Here is an 18,894-nt window from a genome sequence, read left to right as displayed (position 1 = left end):
TTCTTCCCCCCAATCTCTCTTTGGCCTTTTGAAATTGAACCTTACGCAGAGAGGAAACACAAAGTGTGGAGAGAGACAGGACGGAAAGAAAGAAAGGAATTGTGACTTATCTGAGATGCCAAGTGCCCGTAGCAGAGGGGTGTTCTGAGCTCACTGGGTTTTGCACTACACAGGGGATTAAATTCATTAACACAACTTGTTTCTTGTGAATGTATCCATAAATCCTTCCATTAATGCCATTTAAATGGAAAATATTATTATTGAAGAAAAATGATGAGAAGATACTTACGAATTTTACCTGAATTTGGGCTATGAAAGCCTAGTAGTCTCAGAAACATCAGTGGATTAATGAATTCTGGCCCCAAAAATGCCAGTTTAACAGTTTATTTCATAGATTTATAGTGTTTTAAGTGTTCAACAGTTTTCTCCTAGCTTTTGTTTTCTTCAGGCAAAGGTTCTCTAGTGTCCTCAAGGCCAGATCTGCTATGAAAATTAGGCATTCACTGAAGATGAACCAAGTGATTCATGCCACCCTTGTAGATTGCCTGAAGCAGCTAGGTCAGTTAACAGGTGTCTGAGTGGTTATAATAGGTTGTGGTTCCTATTAAGTGATGTTAAATTAATTTTCTATAGGATAATACTGGATTGAACAGTCTTAAAAAGTGTTGTCTCTCTGAATCATTCTTGGCCACATAAGTGTATCCTTGTTAATTTTAATTAATTGGTGGGGTAAAGACTTTTGGGTTGTAAACCTTGAATCAGGTTTAGATTACAATTTGCAATTCTTTCAGTTCTTCGTTACCCAGATCTGTAAAAAGAGTTTGGAAGTTTCTGAGCTATGGTAAATTTGTTTCTAGAACAGAGCTAATCCGTGTGCTAATTGTGGACAGTTTTGCGTTTTTTTTTTTCTCCTGATTTTACAGTGTTATTACACTATGGTGTCTGAAATTCTTTCCTAAAGTACACTGGTAGGATTTCAGCCATCATTTTTTACTTCAAGAACTTTTTCTGTCTTTCAAACACAAATAGGATTTCACAGAATCATAGAATCGACCGGGTTGGAAAAGACCTCTGAGATCATCAAGTCCAACCCTTGATCCAACACCTCTGTGGTTACTAGACCATGACACTAAGTGCCACATCCGTTCTCATCTTAAAAACCCCCAGGGATGGTGAATCCACCGCGTCTCTGGGCAGCCCATTCCAATGTCTGATTACTCTGTAAAAAATATTTTCCTAATATTGAACCTAAACCTTCCCTGGCACAGCTTAAGACAATGTATAGACCAAATTTGTATAGATCAGTCGTACTTTCCATGAAACAAAAGTCCACGTCTTTGCAGAGATTTCTAAATTACAGGTAATCTATAAAATTGTACAAATGACTGTGAATGCATTTATTCCTATTGCCCCAGCAAGGAGTGCACAGTGAGGAATGCTGTTCCTATGGCAACAGTCTGCCAGGATAGAGTGCTGCAGACTGAAATCCTTCTAAGCAGGCAGAGTCAATGCTTTAATGAGTATTTGGAATTCAATTTCAGACACTTCTATATTTAGGCATTTAAAAATAATGTTTACATTTTATTTTATGTTAATTGTACTTTACCTGTGAGTAGACTACCCTGGCACGCTCCTGGATCATATGCAGTCTAACACTCCGACACAAAGAATTTTGGGAAAAGGCATCATTGTTTCCTACAGCCAACTTTGTCTTAAATTTCCCAGTAAGATACAAGATTTACAGAGATTATTGGTTCATTAAGTGTAGTCTCTTGATACTGCAGGAATCCCTGGCATATAGTTTTGTGCTCAGATCAGGCTCATGAGGTCTGAAGATGTCTTGGCTGGTTTCTTTTAAGGAGAAACTCCAGGTACAGGACTACATTTTTTTTCTACTAGGTGTGGTTTTGTGATATTAAATTTAGCTTGTACAGAGACATAGAGGAAATTAGGGGTTTATTTTAATAGATTTGTGTTCCCTAAAATAAAAAATAATTGCTTTCCTCCCTGTGTAAATATGGGACTGATGCTTGCTTTTCTTCATTCTGCACTGTCTCTTAACTTTCATTTCTAGGAGAAGGAAGATGTTGCATGCTCATTGGTTTGCATTAGGAATAATAATTTGGAATCTTTAACACCTTGTTTTTTAAAAGTAGTTTTTTAACATAGCAGGAAAAATGTAAAATAGATTGGTAAATAAACATAAATTATTAGTAATTAAGGCTCCCTTCAGGCAGTGTAAATAGGATTAAGTTGAAGTCTTCATCAGAAAGCATTTTTTTGCTTGAAAATCTAAAACAGGGTCTGTTTTACCATTCACAAACAGCATTGTTTATTCTAGATATTTTCTTAAACAGAATATGCTTGTGTATGTTTGCACTATATAAAATAAAGCACTGTGGGTCTTCTTGCTGATGCATTTTGTATTTCTGTTGTTAAAATAAAAACATTCAGAGTCCTTTTCTCCTCCATACCTTACCAAAGATCTGACTAAGGGTGACATTATGCAGTGGTCTTGTGTGTGGAACACACTAATATTGCAGAACTTTTTATCTGGAACTAACAGTTTAATGTGAAAAGTTGATATTTACCAGGGACTAGCATTGTTGTGATGAGCTCTGGACTTTCCAAGAAATCCACATTACTTCTTTGGAATGTCTTGCTGTAATTCATTTGAAGGTGGCTAAATAATTGTAAAAAAAAAAAAAAATTAAAAATAAGTTTTTTAAAGGGGCTCAATTTTTTTTTACGAGCATTAGAAATTTTAGAGTTGATGCTATACAGAGATTTTGTGCTTCAAAACTTAGGCAATGGTGATAGTGGGAGAGGAGTCCAGATAAGCTGTGAAGTGCTTGCATATTATATTAAACACAGGTTTTCTTCTGTGCATCTAGCTGTCACTCTGATGCTCGTCTCGTGGTTGTGACCCAGTGTAGCGTTGACATGTGTTATGAGTGTTCTTGAGTCTTTGTGATAGGAAACCCAGTAAAACTGGGGTTTTGTTCGAAAGGAAAGCGACTGAGCTTCGAGAGACTTCTCTATCTCCCTTCAGAACAATTTCTGTCTTCAGATCATAGGGTTGGTTTGTGTGGGATTTAACCTAAATGTAGTTAAGGACAATCTTTTTGTCTCGGTTTCTTATCTGCCTGCTGGAGGGTAGAATTCAACTAGTAGGATTTTTCATCACTACAACTTCTATTTTGGGCCCAAAAGAGACACTCTGGGAGTCTGTTGGATGGGTTTTTGTGATGTGGATTGGGAAGCTGTGGGAGAGCTCCCCAGGACTACTTGTATGCTGAACTGTGTTGTGGAATGGCATTGCGTTCTATCTGTTGGCTCCTTCTGTTTCTTTCTTTACCATTATACTCTGGTAATATTGCTGCCTTCCTGTTCTTTTGTCTCTGATGAACTAACATCTATCTGATGATATATTTTTATCACTTTCAGACTTTTTCTGGTTTGAATTAGTTTTGTCTTTCTGGCATTTTTATTTATGTTTCAGTATATTTAAGTCTAGCAATTGAAGTATTCTGAAGTCTTAATTGTGATATATTTAGCAAGAAATTGGTTAGCAGTATTTTAAGTAATTTATATGCAATCTTTCTGCACAAAACCTTCAAAACTTTATGTATTACCAAAAAAAAAAAAAACCACCAAACCCCTAGAACTTACCTATTCCAGGCATTGCTGTTCTCCCAGAACTCATAAACAATGAAGCGGAAATTACTTGGAAGCTTCTGTATGGAAATACTAAGAATTGTACAATTGAACTAATTTAATAAAACACAACAAAGTTATTGGACATACACATCTTATTCCAAACTGCCTATAAGTAGGACCAAATGCAGTGATTTTTGAAAAAAAAAAAAAATAAAACAACAAAAGCAAAACCAAAAAAACAATCCAAATAATAATTTTAACAAATGAGTGATCATATACTACAAATTATCTTAACTTTAAAAAAAAAACAAACTCTTGTATACTTATTTTTACTTAGTAATATTTTATATTACTACACTTAGGATGGACTCTTATTTATGAAACTCATTTTTCATTTTGCTCCAATAGTACCATATATGTAAAGAAATGCTAATCAGTAATACATAAAATTAAATAACTGTGGTTCAGGAAAGATCAGCTAATACAGAACCACAGAATATGCCAAGTTGGAAGGGACCTGCAAGGATCATCAAGTCCAACACTTAGTCCTGCACAGGACCATCCCAAAGAGTCACACCATGTGCCTAAGGGTATCGTCCAAACGCTTCCTGTACTCTGTCAGGCTTGTGACCACTTCCCTGGGGATCCTGTTCCACACAGTGAACAGTTTTGAGTAAGTTTGTAGAGGTTGTTTCACTGAAGAATTACACAGTAGAAGTTATCTTTTTGTATGAGATGCATCAAAGTGTCATGGAATTTCTGTGCTTTGAAAGCAAATGGAGGATATCTACAATGTAGTGTAAAGTCAGATAGGCTGATATCTGCTGCATATACATTTTTAAAATAATATTTTGGGTACTAGTTACTTGTCCTTACACTTTTCAGCTAACAACATATCATGGATCAACAGAGTATCTGTTGATCCTCTACAGAGAATCATCCCACTTACTATCCTGAGCATAAAACCCTTATAGCATGTACGGTATTAATGCATGTGGGTACTCAAATTGGTGTTTAGATAAATAGTACAAAAAGTATATATACATATTTCTCTAAGTGCCCAAGTGTAAGATTGCTGATCTCACTACTGATGTGCTTGAAAACGGGTATCAGATTATATTTCATATTTTAATAAGCAATGTTTTATGATTTATTGTTTTTCTCCTGCTGTATGTGCAAGCACATGGTAAAATAGCAAATATATCGAAAGCTGTTGGAAAAAACAAATCCCTGTCATTACCAACTACAGCAAAACCCATCCGGTAGGTGGCATTACAGACTTACCAAATGCCTGTAAACTTGGGAAAGAAAGGAACTTCCTGCCATCATTTGTTAAGTTGCATTCTAAAGTCATGTAAGCTCTCTCCCCTGACAAGTCTGCAGTCACTACAGTCTTTAGCTTGATGCTCATTTTTGGAAGAGGCCAGAAGGGCTTCTCTTGTTGGTTTGTTGGGGTTTTTTTGTTTTGTTTTTGTTTTTTTCCCGTCTCTTGGCCAACAAGAGAATTTTATTTTCCTCATCAGTCTGCCTTTACAAGTGAACCACTGCAGAAATGTCACTTCTCTTGCAGCTTAACTTACTTTTTCTGGTCTGTGTGGACACTATTGATAAAATCCTAAGTGTGATGATCTCATAGCAAAGGTTTATAAATTAGGGGTATGATAGGCAGGCTTTGAAGCCTTTGAATATATAGGAAGATCCTATATTGTGTACACGTATAAAAACATCTTTTTCATAATGGTCTACAGTGTGTATAGTAGTAACTTTCTCAAGTGTGTGAAATTCAGAAATTCGGAACACCGGTGAGCCATGAAAATTTATTTGTAACCCATAGTAGTTTATTTAATAGTTTATTTCATTCTAAAAGGAACAAAGCAGAAACACAGTTTCATTGAAAATTTTGCTTTTTAATTTTCCCAGTTCTTTATTATGAATTAAAATTTTAAAATGACAGCCTAAAGGGAAGATTCTGAAAGCTTCTAAGCAGAAAACTGGTGAACAAGTTGACAAGTTGCCAGGTGAGCACAAATGAAGGCTGGCAAATGAGTTTTCCAATAAAGAGTCTCAGCCTAGGAGCTTCCAGAAGTCATGAATCAATGACCTGCGGAGCTAAGAAGCCTGAAAAGATTGTTTAACACCTTTGGGATAGCCTTTATTGTCATTTTTTGATAGTACTTAAAATCTGCACATTTTGACATCTTTTTCTAGTTCTAGATGTCTTTGAAAAGCTCTGTCTTACAGATTATGCATAAGCTGCCTGGACAGGTGTTACAGGTTCTCTCTTTATAAATAATCCCGGTTATTCAAGAAATGAAACTACATTCCTTCCTTCTGCCCAAGGACAATAACATTGTACTTACTGCAGGCAGCCACCCAGAGTAGAAGCAGATTCCACATACTGCTTCAGGGCAAGATGGAATTCCTCAATTTTTTCTTCTATCACACACATTTGATTTTGAACGATCATTATGTGCTGATACAAAAACATTACAATATTACTGCCATATCATCCTCTGAATTCCTTGTACTTTAAACTCAGAAAAGTCATATCATGAAACAAAAAAACCATAAAGCATGAAAGCAAATCCACAGAAGTTCCTTAGAAGTTTGCAGTCCCCATTTTAGTGCTCTGGAGTGGAGTAGAAATGCTCAGGTGTGGCTCTTATATCTAGACAAGCTGAGGTACAGAATGGAAACACCCAAAATGAGTGTCCATCTCAGAGATGGTTGTCCTAATCCTGGATGAGAGAGTCTTTTCGGAAGAGTGCAAAGCAAATGCTGATCTTTGAAATATTCAGTAATAAAGACAGTGTGTTTCCTTGGGTGAATCTGTATACAAGCAGGTGTAAGGTCTGGGATAAGAGCAAACCCCCACAGTCTGCACTGGATATGTTGTTGCTTTTACCTTTTAGAGCCCTGACTCGCACTTGAGTGAGATGCCTAAGGCAGCCCATGTTAAGTGATGAATAGAGAGGATTTTCTTTCCTCCACCTTTCTGAAAATGAACAGTCTTTATAAACAAGACTGGAAACACTCAGCACTCCAGAAGACCTATTTATCCTTTTAGCTATTTTAAATAGTTTATGTGTTGAAGTTCATCTGTTGAAGCTTGACAACTTTACTAGTGGAATATTTAAAGCAACACAATGTGCTTCTTAATGAATACAACTAAATTTCTTGTACAGGTTTTTGACTCATTTCTGCTTTGATTATTAATACAGCTATCTTATGAATTACAAGCAATCTGTCTAGCAATATTGTATGGTATCATTTTAAAAAAAATCTAATGCAACTCCTGTGATGAAATAATGATCCAATTTGATGGATCATCTGTTTTGGTTATTTTTTCATGTATATTTGATTTGCATTGCGTTAGGTTCAAAGCTCTGAATTTAGGAATGCTAATCTATCAATCTTGGGACATAAACTTACTTAACAGTAAGTTTATTTCTGGTCATGATTTTGATTTTGTACATTGTAATATCGATTAGTGCTTAGCACTAGATAGTCTCCCATCTTTCCTATTAAGATTTCCCGTAGTAGTGTTGGGAGGGAGAGAGGCTGTACAACCATGATTTAAAGCATGCATGCAGCATTAGGTGATTTGAAGCAGAGAAGCTACCGCCCCATAAACACTGCTGCCAAATTTGTAAATCTTATTAATGACACCTTTTCCTCCTTATGCAAGTTAAGGTTTGGCTCCCTGTATCCTTTGAAAACAATGCAAAAATTAATGTAAAATTTTTACTCATGTATTCTGAGTTTTGTTCTGTTGCCTCTTTCACAGTTAAATAAAATGGTTTCACTGCTAAATAGAATGGTTTCTTATCACTGGAAAAAGTGAGAGTAATGATTTTTACAGTTACTTTTTAACAAAAGAGACCAGATGAGATTGTTGTCTCAACAGCTGGCATTCATAATCAAATATGAAAATCGTTATCTTGAAAAGTACTTACAGATCTTGCATTTTCTTCTAAAACTTCCTCTTCAAATGGCTCAAGCTTTAGGTCCTTTTAGGCAGTTGAAAAGAAAATAGAAAATAGAAGAGTCAATACTACAGCCATATTCTGCTCTTACCTTTTTAACAAACTACTCCAATAGCTAGATTCTGTTTTATTTCAAGAAGTTATAACTAAATGCCTTCTTTATTAGCTGTAAGTCAAACATAAATGTTGATCTGGTATACCTCAGTGATTAATCCAGGCTGGGCTGTTTTGTAAAGGTTTATCTCTAATGCTCAGAAAGTTTTTTTTCATTCAACAAAGTAACAAAACCACTTGTTCACAAATGTATGGACTTAACTGAGAAAAGACAGACATGCTCTCAAATTGTCACATGAACTATAGAGATGAGCAAGAATGGTAATTTGGAATGAACTATCAGTTACTATTATGCCATGATAAAACTTTACACAAAGGGAACATCTCTGCAGGAGGTTTATAAGGGGTTGCAAGGGGCTCTTTTCTAGTGTTGAGAGATTTGCATGATGGTCCAGGTTAGGTTTCTGAACTGCTGCACTTGCTGTGAGCACAGGCTGGGCAGCAGCAAACAGATGTGTCTGTGAGGCAGCAGCATGTTTGGCACACAGGCTGGATGTGCACTTCATGAATCAGTGATTGACACAAACACCGACTAGTAGTGCACACAAAATCATCCTTTACATGCTAGGCACATGCAGTACTTTCTAACTCAATGCCATTACGATATTCTGAAAAATATCCGTATGCCTGAAAAAAAAAGGAGACTGATTTCCAATAAGCAGCTGGAGAAAAACGCACTCTTTGTTTGTGGTGCTTCACTTCTCACTGCACACAGTTCTTGTGCAGCAAAGAGAAAAAAATTTCTTATGCTCCCAGCCTGGGTGAGGTTTGATTAACCTCAGATAGCAGGCATTCTGCCAGCACAGATGCTGTACTCGCTGAAAACCAACAAGAGATGTGCAGGTAGAATTCAAATGAACAGAGGACCTCCACCAGCAGCAGGTGGCAGAGCAAGGCAGCAGTGAAATACTTAGAAACTGCTGTGAACGTGGATAGAAAAGCATAAAATGTGTGTGTGGAGGGAAAAACACACAGCTTTATTGTTAGTTCAGACACTTCAGGTAAAAAATCTGAAGGGAAAATGCGTATTCCTGTAATTCTTCCATGCTTTCAGTGCCATTTTTTTCTAGGGAAACATGGCAAAAGAGAGGAAGGAATGATTCTGCAAACTTTCTCTAAAGGTATCAAGAAAAGAATTCTTTTTTGTTTTTCGGTGTATGTAAATTTAGAACTCGAGTAAAAATAGGCAGCTTACAAGACTGATTCATGGTCGAATTCACCTTTGACAGAAGGCAGCAGAAGACTCAGACAACACTACATCAACCCTTCACCAAGTTGTTTTCCAGTAGGAACCACTGACTAATAACTTGCTACCCCTTCAAAAAATAAAAATAATCCATAGCAGCTCTTCAGTAGTATTATGTCATTAGACAGGGCATGACTACACAGATAGGATAAGTCTACAGAGCCAGCCTATATGACCTTGGAGCATGTGAGTGCTGGCACAGTCCTCATCTGTGTGGAAAGAGTGCTTATGCATTGCGTGGCTTGACTTTGAGCACAAGTGAAGTAACCCAGAGTGCATAACAGAGGTCCTGCCAGCCCGTTTTCAAGCAGCCTGGAAATAAAAACTCATGCAGCTCAAAGCTGGGGCTTTAAAATGACTCCGGAGTCCTACCTCACCCAACTGAGAAGTGGTGGCTTTTGAAATTGCCTTTTAGCATGATTGTGCAATCCTTTCCAATCTGTTTCAGGGCAAAGCCAAAAAGAGGGACTTTTAATAGCTGCTGAAAGACAGCTGATATTTAACACCTCTCAGAGTCAGACATGGCTGAGAGATACCAAGTCAAGCAGATGCCAAGTTAGGCAAAGGTTAGGGTCTACTGGGAAAGACTGTCTACTGGGAAAATTAGGCTTATCTAATTGCTGTGTTTTAGTAATCAAGGTTTATATTGAAAAGGAGGTAATTATGGGAGTTCAATACCCTGTCATTGTTTCCCTTTGCACTGAGCTCCTTTTCAGACTGAGTTTCTCTGTCATTTAAACATGGCAGATTTGATATTTTTATAACATCCTTGTTGTAAATTTATTCACCACAAAATGGTTGGCTGCTTTCTGTAATGTTTGCATTGCATTATTGCTGTAGGCCAGGTTTCTTTCTTTTTTTATTTTCCAGATTCCTTTAGATGTTAGGTTTTCTTTTGGCATCAGTCTATTTTGGGCTGGACGAGCTGTGGCGGGGCAGTGAGCTGCTGTTTCCAAACCAGAGATGGGAGTAAAGCCAGACGAAAAGTGAGATTTACCTTTCATGATGGACTTTGACATTTCAAAATCCAGTTTATATCTATTCAGGAAAAATTAAGTTGCCACTAAAACATCATTAACGTGGCAACTGCCATGTAATTGCCTTTCTCTTGCAGAAATGACCTCTGGGAGGAAGCAGTTGTATAGAGGCTCATGGGTAGGCTCTGGCCAGAGGCTTAATGGGCTGAGCTGCTGAGCATGGCAAGGAGCAGAGTGAGAAGGTGACAGGACTTAAGGACAGTGCTTCAAGTAATGGCCAAATTTCACAGCTGGTTAAGGAGAAGTGATGTGAGATTTTCAGACTGCAGGGATAACCAAAGGGAATATGGGTCTCCTTTTGGAGCACAAAGTCTTGCAAGGCCAGCAGTGCTGGGGGTGACCATATGCAGCTAATCAGTAATAAGACTGAGATAACTGAAATACCCAATGCTGTTCCCAAAATGGGAGCAAAGGGCAAAAGTAGCTAGAGGTGTTTTTTTCATTTGGGAGGGAGTAATGGCAGAGAAAGGTCAGTATGCTTCTCTTGCTGAGCCCTGTGCCAAGTCACCACTATTTTTATTTTTTTGTTAGATCCTTTAACTATTTTCTGTGTGTGCAATTTGCTACTGAACTCAAGTTGGAGGACTGGTTGAGGGAGAGGAGACACTTGTCTTCCAGGGGCCAAGGTCTGAGCCAGTGCCTGGGTAAGAGGTGCGGGTCCAGGCACAAATACTTAAAACCCATGATAATGCTCACGAGCATAATCATCCCCGATCAGCTGAAAAGAAAGAACAGGATCAGATTGTTTCATCTTCCTGCAAGTGCTGCTGTTCATGTTCATGTTCCTGCAAGTGCTGCCTGTGTGTGGGTGCTGGTGAAGACACCTGTGCCAATGTCTTTGGAGTACACGCACAGTCTCATTGCTGGTGAGCACTGACCTGTGGGGAGAAGCTACATCAGCTGCACAGGGAATGGAGCTACTCCTGGGTCTGAGAGCACTTGGTCTAAAACCTCACCTCCAGTGGACCAGGAGGAAGAAACCCCCATGGTCCCAAAATCCACTGAATTCAGCCACTCCCAAAAAAAAGAAGTCATCACACAGAGATAAAAAACAACTTTTGTACACTAGAGTAGCAATTAAATCTGAATAATAATTAAAAGTAATAGATACTTTCTGTATGGATAGATGTGGCTCAGGATTTTACAAGCCCTAGAATTGTAAATGCTGGCATTGTTGGATCAGATGGGTCATTTTCAGACTCCTGGAGTCTGATTTGATGTGGGAACCACAGATGGTTTCTGGGCTCTGGGGCCTGTGCAGCCAGCTCCCAGGCAGGATTGCATCAGCTTTTGGTTGAACTTTACTTATTAGGAAAGTGTTTTAAGCTTTATGAATGAGTATTCTCTGATGGAAAAGGAGGAAACAAAATGTTCTGTCATGCTTTCATGGGAAAGTTTGGAGAGGAAAAGAAAAATACCATATTCTAAAAACAGAGGCTTATACCATGTTCCCCAAAACAAGCATAACTAAATACAGTACCATTCTCCAGTTATACAGTAATGCAACTTTTCAGATCTTTAAGAAAAGTTGAATCTGTGGTGATAGGAAGGGGAAAGGGGAGCATGGAAAAACCATGACATGCTGTCATGCAATAGGAAAGAAGAAGGTGGAAGAAAAATGTAGGCATTTAATGAGTGTTAACTGTCTTAGGTGGTGTTGAAGTTTCACTCATTGTTGATTGGAAAGACTGCAACTGGGGCACTGAAAACATTTGTGTTTTCAAAAGGGTTGCTTTACTGAAAGTGAGAGAACAGGTGGAAAAAACCACACACCTTCTTTTCCAGTCTATCAATTAGCTTCTGGAGTCTGTTTATCTGGGTCATCCACTGGCTGTCTTCCTCAATCCAACCTTTGGACAAGATAAATAATGAACATTTAAAAAATGTTACTAAAGTGCTGGAACATAGTGTATTCCTGTATTTTATTTAAAAAAAAAGTTTACCTGCATTTTCTTTTTCTTCTCAAAAATTATGCTCCAACTAGTTCAATGTTCATTTAGGTAAAACTAAAGGAAAGCATGATTTTGACTCCATGAATGATTTTTGTTCTTTTTAAGATACAATAGAAATCCACTATAGAATTAAAACTACATTCTAGATTAATGCTAGTCCTTTGGAAATTGTGCTGGTACCTGAAGAAAGCTCTCCATCTCTACTGCAATTATATTCCTGCCTGTATAATGACCTGATCGTAGAATCATAGAATGGTTTGTGTTGGAAGGCACCTTAAAGATCATCTAGTTCCAACCCCCTTGCCATGGGCAGGGACACCTGCCACCAGATCAGGTTGCTCAGGGCCACATCCAACCTGATCTGATGTCATATATCAAGGGTGAAGCTAGAAGACGATGTTCTACAAAGGCACAAGCGTCTGGACTGTGAAGATGGTAAAGAGCCTAGAGGGGGAGACATACAAGGGAGCAGCTGAGGTCACTTGGCTTGTGAAGCCCACAGAAGAGGAGACTGAGGGGGACCTCAGAGCAGTCTGCAGCTTCCTTATAAGGGGGAAAGTAGGAGCAGGCACTGGTCTCTCTGGTGACAAGTAACAGGACCAGAGGAAATGGTCCTATGAGGAGAGGCTGAGGGAGCTGGGGTTATTTAGCCTGGAGAAGAGGAGGCTCAGAGGAGACCTCCTCACTCTCTACAACTACCTGAAAGGAGGCTGTAGCCAGGTGGGGGTTGGTCTCTTCTCCCAGGCAACTATCAGTAAGACAAGAGGGCATGTTCTTAAGCTCTACCAGGGGAGATTTAGGTTGGATATTAGGAAGAAATTCTTTCCAGAGAGGGTAATCAGGCATTGGAATGGGCTGCCCAGGGAGGTGGTGGATTCTCCATCCCTGGAGGGTTTTAAGATAAGACTGGATGTGGCATTTAATGCCATGGTCTAGTAACCACGGTGGTGTTGGATCAAGGGTTGGACTTGATGATCTTGAAGGTCCTTTCCAACCCGTCTGATTCTATGATTCCATGAAATGGCATCAAGCTGTGTTAGGGGAGGTTTAGGTTGGATATGAGGAAAAAATTCTTTACCCAGAGGGTGGTTAGTCACAGGAACAGGCTCCTCAGGGAAGTGGTCACAGCACCAACCTGTCTGAGTTCAAGAAGCCCCTTGACAACACTCTCAGGTACAGATTCTTTGGGCTGTCCTGTTCAGAGCCAGGAGTTGGACTTCAATGATCCTTGTGGGCCCTTTCCAACTCAGGATTGTCTATGATTCTGTAATTCTGTGAGTCTCTCTAAAGTCTCTGGAAAATTTTGCTTTGCTAAAATCTCATGAAAATTGTCTACTAGATGGAAGGGTCAATACTCAAGAAAACAAATATGTGCATTATTAAAGCAGTTCCTGACATCACTCACAGTGTAAATGTCTACGTAAGTGGTTGCTCTAAGGAGAGAGGCAGGTTATTTATCAGAAACTGAAGAATTTTCAATACATGCTCTTGTTATGCACATTCATTAACCTGCTTATTTTCCAGCTGAGAGTTTTTGTGGCTCTTGAATATGTTTTGACCAAACAGAGAAATCCTAATGCTGAGAACATACCACAGCTGTGGTCTGTAGAGGCAGTAGAGTGCAGCTTTACCTGAACAAGTACATAGGCTAAAGAAATGCTGGCTTGAGCACTGAATGCAAATACACACCTACAGTGTTACTGTGCATGTGAGCAGCAGGCAGTAAGGAGGAAGATCAAGTGCCAAGACAAACACAGATCTTGTGCAGGAAAGTAGACAGCTATTAGCTATTAGTAAAACTGTGGAGAAAGATGTTAGCTCTTTAAAATTACATCAATCCAGTGAGGTGATTTGGTAAAGCTTGCATATGTTTGGGTTCCTTCTGCACTCTGTGAATTAGCAGTGCTGCAACAAGGCTATGTGACCTTCCTTGTTATGAACAAAAGTAACTCACAACAAAAGAGCAAACATCATCCTGTATCACTGAGCTGAAAGAACAGCATTATTTGGTGAGTGGCACAAAGTGAGTCAGGAATGTGAGTGACAGAAAGGTCTTCAGAAGAGGGTTAAAAAGGAAGAGGTAAGCATGTGGCTGCAAGCAGAGATCTGCATGGCTGGTCAAGAAGTGAGCCTGATCCATCACATATTTTGTTGTTTCAGTGATCTTCATGCCTTGATTTTGGGACACATCACTAAGCATGGAGACACCTTCACTGCAGCCTCATGCTTAATATCACTGCTTCCAAAGAATCCCATTTACCAAAGTGCACTATCACATTTTCCAAAGGAGAAACGCTGATTCAGATTTTTTTGGTGTCATCTGAAATGAAATATTATTTTCTTTCACATTTTGTATTTTCCCTTTTTGTTTCTTATTTGTTCCTCTCAGCTGGGATGTAAGATATGGCAGAGAACTTGGTTCTTTATAATTTACAGCCTTCACCTTTTCATTCACTTCTGCAAGCTACAAATATCACCTAAAAATGTTGAATCAATCCAAAGCCTCCAAACAATATCACAATTTGGCCCATAATTATATATTTATTTTTATCAGTTCACATCTATGTATATATAGTTATTTTCCTCATGGTTTGAGTTAATACCGTCTATATTAAATTGAAATTGTCTTCTGTCAGTAAAGTATCTGAGTTAGTTAGGTGTCTAAATTAAATTTTTGAGAGAAAGATATGTGTATATTTTTCTGTATATGTGTGTATGCACATGTTTTAAGTATCTTGAAAATGTGAAATGCCATACCTGTGCTAGAATGAGGGTTATTTGATGACAAGCTGTTGTTCTTCTGAAGCTTTCGAGCTGAGCGTTTCCCTGGCCATTGGACTGAGAGCACTTCTGGTTTCATTGGATCTTTTCTGCACAGAAACACAGGAGACTTCTTAAGATAAAATGTGTGGGAGAGCTCTCCTCTCTCTGTTTTTAAAAAACGTGCTTCTGTGTTCCCTTTTGAATTAAAAGAAAAGAAATACCTATTGAGACCACTGGACTATTTTCCAGATTGTCACTATTACTAATTAGTTGTGGTTATGTCATTAAAGAAGTTAAAAAAAAAAAAAAAGAAAAAAAGAAAAAAGGAGGGTTAAGCTGGCATAAACTGTAGATCTTTCAGGGAGAGAAAGCTCAAAGGCAGTGTCTGTCTGTGATGTGGTTCTGACCTGACCTAAGGAATCATTCACACAGTTTCTTCATTCACAGGAGTTTTGTAGCATCACTGCAGAGGAACTTCACAATACCATCTAAAAGTGAGATAGGAACTTTAAAAATTGAGCCCTACAGCTTAAATATTGAAAAGATAAACAGCAACCTGTATCTGTTAATAAGGAAGGAAAACTGATGAGAATTAGTTGATATTGGATGCAGGACTGATACACTTCTGGGACCAGTAGTGAAACATAGCAGATACAGAAATGATTTATCTTTGTACTGTGATGACAGAGTCACTGAAGCTTGATATTTTGTGTGAGGACTAAAGGCTGTCTTTATGTGGTTCTTTATCATCCAGCTGACATGCAACGAAGGACCAGGACTATGGTTAATTTTGAACAGTTAGTTGGATGAGTGGTTGCAAGGAGTATTACACAGTAGCCTAAACAGTTCAGTAAATAATTCTCATGCCACTGTTTTGGAAAGATATCTGGTCTCCTGAAGCACAGAATAAAGGCTCACTAAAAGTTCACACACTGTGTTAAGGAGATGTTTTAGGATGGTGTTTTCTGCAGCACCAAATCCCTTCACAGTAAGTCAAATTGCAGCAATTCCCCACTGTGAGCACTTTTAAATTAGTTTAGGAGTGTCTTAATGGGATTCTGATTCAAACAGTTTGCCCCTGAGTTTTGTTAAACATAAATGAAGATGATTTTACATATGGACTGGGGCATCTGCACTAAGAACTAACTTTCTCCAGAATAGCTGTAGTTAAAGTGCTGAGTTTGCCTGGCTTTTCACTGCTACCTTGGAAAATGGGGAAGATGGTATTTGGTTTAAGTGTGTCATACTTCTTTTTTTTTTTTTTTTTGTTTGCCACAAATGAAATTCAGCATTCCAGAGGATATTTCTGAACAACTGTACTGATAGAACTGGAGAAAGAAGTCTCCACAATGCCCTAGTAGACAATCAATTTGGTCAAGAAAACTCACTGCAAAAGGGATGTTCATATCACCCAGTTCCAAGCACCCAACTGGGTAGTTTGAGTTACTCAGATGGTCTTTCTAAACTGTATTTCCGGAGAGGCTGTCCTAAAGGGCAAGTCAGAGAAGTCAGTGATTACTTCAGAAGATGTAAGGGCACCTAAGTTAGGCTCTAGCTCTGAACTGGCCATTCAAGATTTCTTTCTCTCCTATCAGTTGCTGCGGAACCTGGAAATATGTATGCATGAACAGAGAGATATATAGATACTGTTCATGCTTGGTGCATCCTCAGACTTCCAAAAACCGTTTGATTCCTACAGTCAAGCTGCTGGCACAAACCCCCAGGGTATTATTCATGTACTTTAGAGATCTCAAACCCAACAGCAAAACAAGTAGATGACATTTCCAAAAGAAAAGTCTTAAGATCATCTTCGTCTGCAAAACAAAACAGTTCATATTTTGCTTTCTTTATCATCTTTAACAATAGCATACTGAGGAAAAAAAATCCATAAAAAACTCCTCTTAGTGGGTTCCTATATGGAATAAAAAGTGTAACCTTATTTCTCCTGTTATTCCCTACATCAGATTGCAGGGTGAAATGTAAAATAGAAGGTTCACAGTGACCCCACTCCTCACTCCTTCATTGCAGTTGAAGAGGAAGCTTACTCACCTCTCCTGCCGGGTCTGCTCCTCCGTGGTTTCCATGGCACACTCCAGGGAACTCTGGAGGGACTGAAGCTGGTTCAGTGTCTCCTTCAAGAGAAAGCGAGTCACAAACTGCTCCAAATTAGAAGCCTCCTGATAGTCCTAAAAATTACATAGGGAAAAAAATAAAGGTAAGGCTTTGCCTACTAGGTTAGAAATACATGAGGGAAGGTTCAGACTTCATTCAGAAAGGAAGCAGGTTGGATGTTTTCACAGTTGTATGTGCAAACCACGTAATCAGCATTTATGTTTCTGGACAAAAAGACTTCTGAATTTCCAGGTATAGACACAAATGCCACCCATGCTGAGAGAGGCCCGGATACACAATGGCACAGCATAGTTTCTACTCAAAAAATCCCTTTTCCTTACATGTCTTAACTCCAGTTGGTGGCAGCACCACATTACTTCTTAAGTGTGGAAAAGTCAAAATAAGACTGACAACTGCAGAATTGAATTTAAAGTTTTTATTCAGATCCACTTTTCTGAAAATTGTTTATCAAGCCCCACTGGCCTGTCTCTGACAGTAATTATGGGAATAGTCTTTGAGCAAGGCACATGCTTAGTGATACTCCCTTGAAAAACTCCTCCTTCAGTTGGCTGAAGGACTGTCGGTGCGAGAGAGGTTGCCTTCTGAATTTAAGAGTCTTTAATTTTTATTCCTTTAATTTGTTTAATTATTTTTGAAACCATATATCTATATATTTTACAATTACATGAAATGCATCTAAATGTTATTTGAGCTAAAGTTATTAGAAAAGTTTGCACCTATACGTAGCAGTCTGTAGCGGTTCTTTGTGTAATGACATTTCCAATATATTGTATGTATTCAAAAATATTTATGCTTATTTAGTGTAGATAATTTCAGAAATAAATTCTTACCCCTGCTTTCTCCCTGGCCCAATAAATCATATTTCCATGGATGGGGTCAAATTTAATGTTTCTGGCAAGCCTAGATCTGCAAAAACCCGCTGTGGTCTCTTCCAACTGTATCCATTCTGTGATTCTGTAGTTCTGCAGTAGCACATAGGTAATGCTGTGTGAGGGAGGTCACCTTTACAATAATATAAACACGTTCTTTCTTGTTTTCTCATTAGTAAGTGTAATAGAGAGGATAGAACAGACCCCTAGAGCCTCTGTTTACTGTGTTGAACTCACATTAGAAACAGAGAAAGAAAACAGATTTCCATCTCTTAAACTCTGAATGAATTTATTGGCTCCCCACTCAGCTGATCTTGAAAACCTTTGGGTACAATTCCACCTAAAACAATTTCATAAAATATGAGATGCCTTAAATGAAAGATTTCTTTAGTCACAACATCCAAAGAGATGCTTTAAAGAAGATGTCATTTCAGTGGTGTTGCCTCCTACTCTGAGAACCCATTTGAGTAGTTTTGGCAATGCATATGGGTATTTTTAAGCTCTTCCATGTTCTTCCCAATATGAATGACAGCTGAAATGCTTTTTTGATTTTTAGACTTCTCTTAGAATTTTTACACGTATGTGTTTGCAATCAGAACAAATACAAGATGTTTTGAAATTTAAATGTAAAATTAAAGACTGACAGATAATAGCTTTAAAACCATTTTGCTTTCAATTGAGAGTGATCTATTCACAATATATGTTATTAAGTTAGTTCTTGCTGGAAGATTTCTGCTACAGAAAACTCAGGTGTTAAACCACTCATGAATCATCAGAAGTTACTTATGTAGCCAGAAGCTTCATGGTCTTCTATATTTACTTCTTCTGTCTTCAGATTAATCAGGTGTGAGTCAATCTCCAACAATAATTTTTCATTTATACATTTCTAAAATAGATACTGATGAGAGATTGTCTGTCTACCTCAGTGAATACCTGAGACTCACACCAGTCTATAAATAATGTTTATGACAACCTTTTTACGATTACTAAATCTTTTTTATGCAATAGGAAAGCTGATTTTTTATTCTTCTTATAAATTTCCTTCATTGGTTCTCTGGCACGTTAGAACAACATGTGTGAATTTGTGTAGCATGGACAGCTAAATAAAACCCTGCAGTAGAAATACAGAGTATG

General features: G+C 38.2%; 1 protein-coding gene across 1 annotated transcript in view; it reads right to left on the bottom strand.

Annotated features, from left to right (window-relative positions):
• Positions 1-18,894, bottom strand: part of NECAB1 (N-terminal EF-hand calcium binding protein 1) — an 80,227-nt gene that overhangs the window by 902 nt on the left and 60,431 nt on the right. Inside the window, exons 7-13 of the mRNA XM_027659157.1 lie at positions 16,808-16,944; positions 14,753-14,865; positions 11,817-11,893; positions 7,617-7,670; positions 6,021-6,133; positions 3,673-3,750; positions 2,592-2,683 (exon numbers count right to left, since the gene is read on the bottom strand). Of these exons, the coding sequence (XP_027514958.1) occupies positions 2,592-2,683; positions 3,673-3,750; positions 6,021-6,133; positions 7,617-7,670; positions 11,817-11,893; positions 14,753-14,865; positions 16,808-16,944 (664 nt within the window). The remainder of the gene's footprint in view (positions 1-2,591; positions 2,684-3,672; positions 3,751-6,020; positions 6,134-7,616; positions 7,671-11,816; positions 11,894-14,752; positions 14,866-16,807; positions 16,945-18,894) is intronic.

The sequence above is a fragment of the Corapipo altera genome, unplaced genomic scaffold (genome assembly GCF_003945725.1).
Source record: "Corapipo altera isolate COAL_440 unplaced genomic scaffold, ASM394572v1 52, whole genome shotgun sequence".
Taxonomy (NCBI): Eukaryota; Metazoa; Chordata; class Aves; order Passeriformes; family Pipridae; genus Corapipo; species Corapipo altera.
The sequence above is the reverse complement of the archived record's forward strand: the minus strand, read 5'-3'. Positions and strand labels throughout refer to the sequence as shown.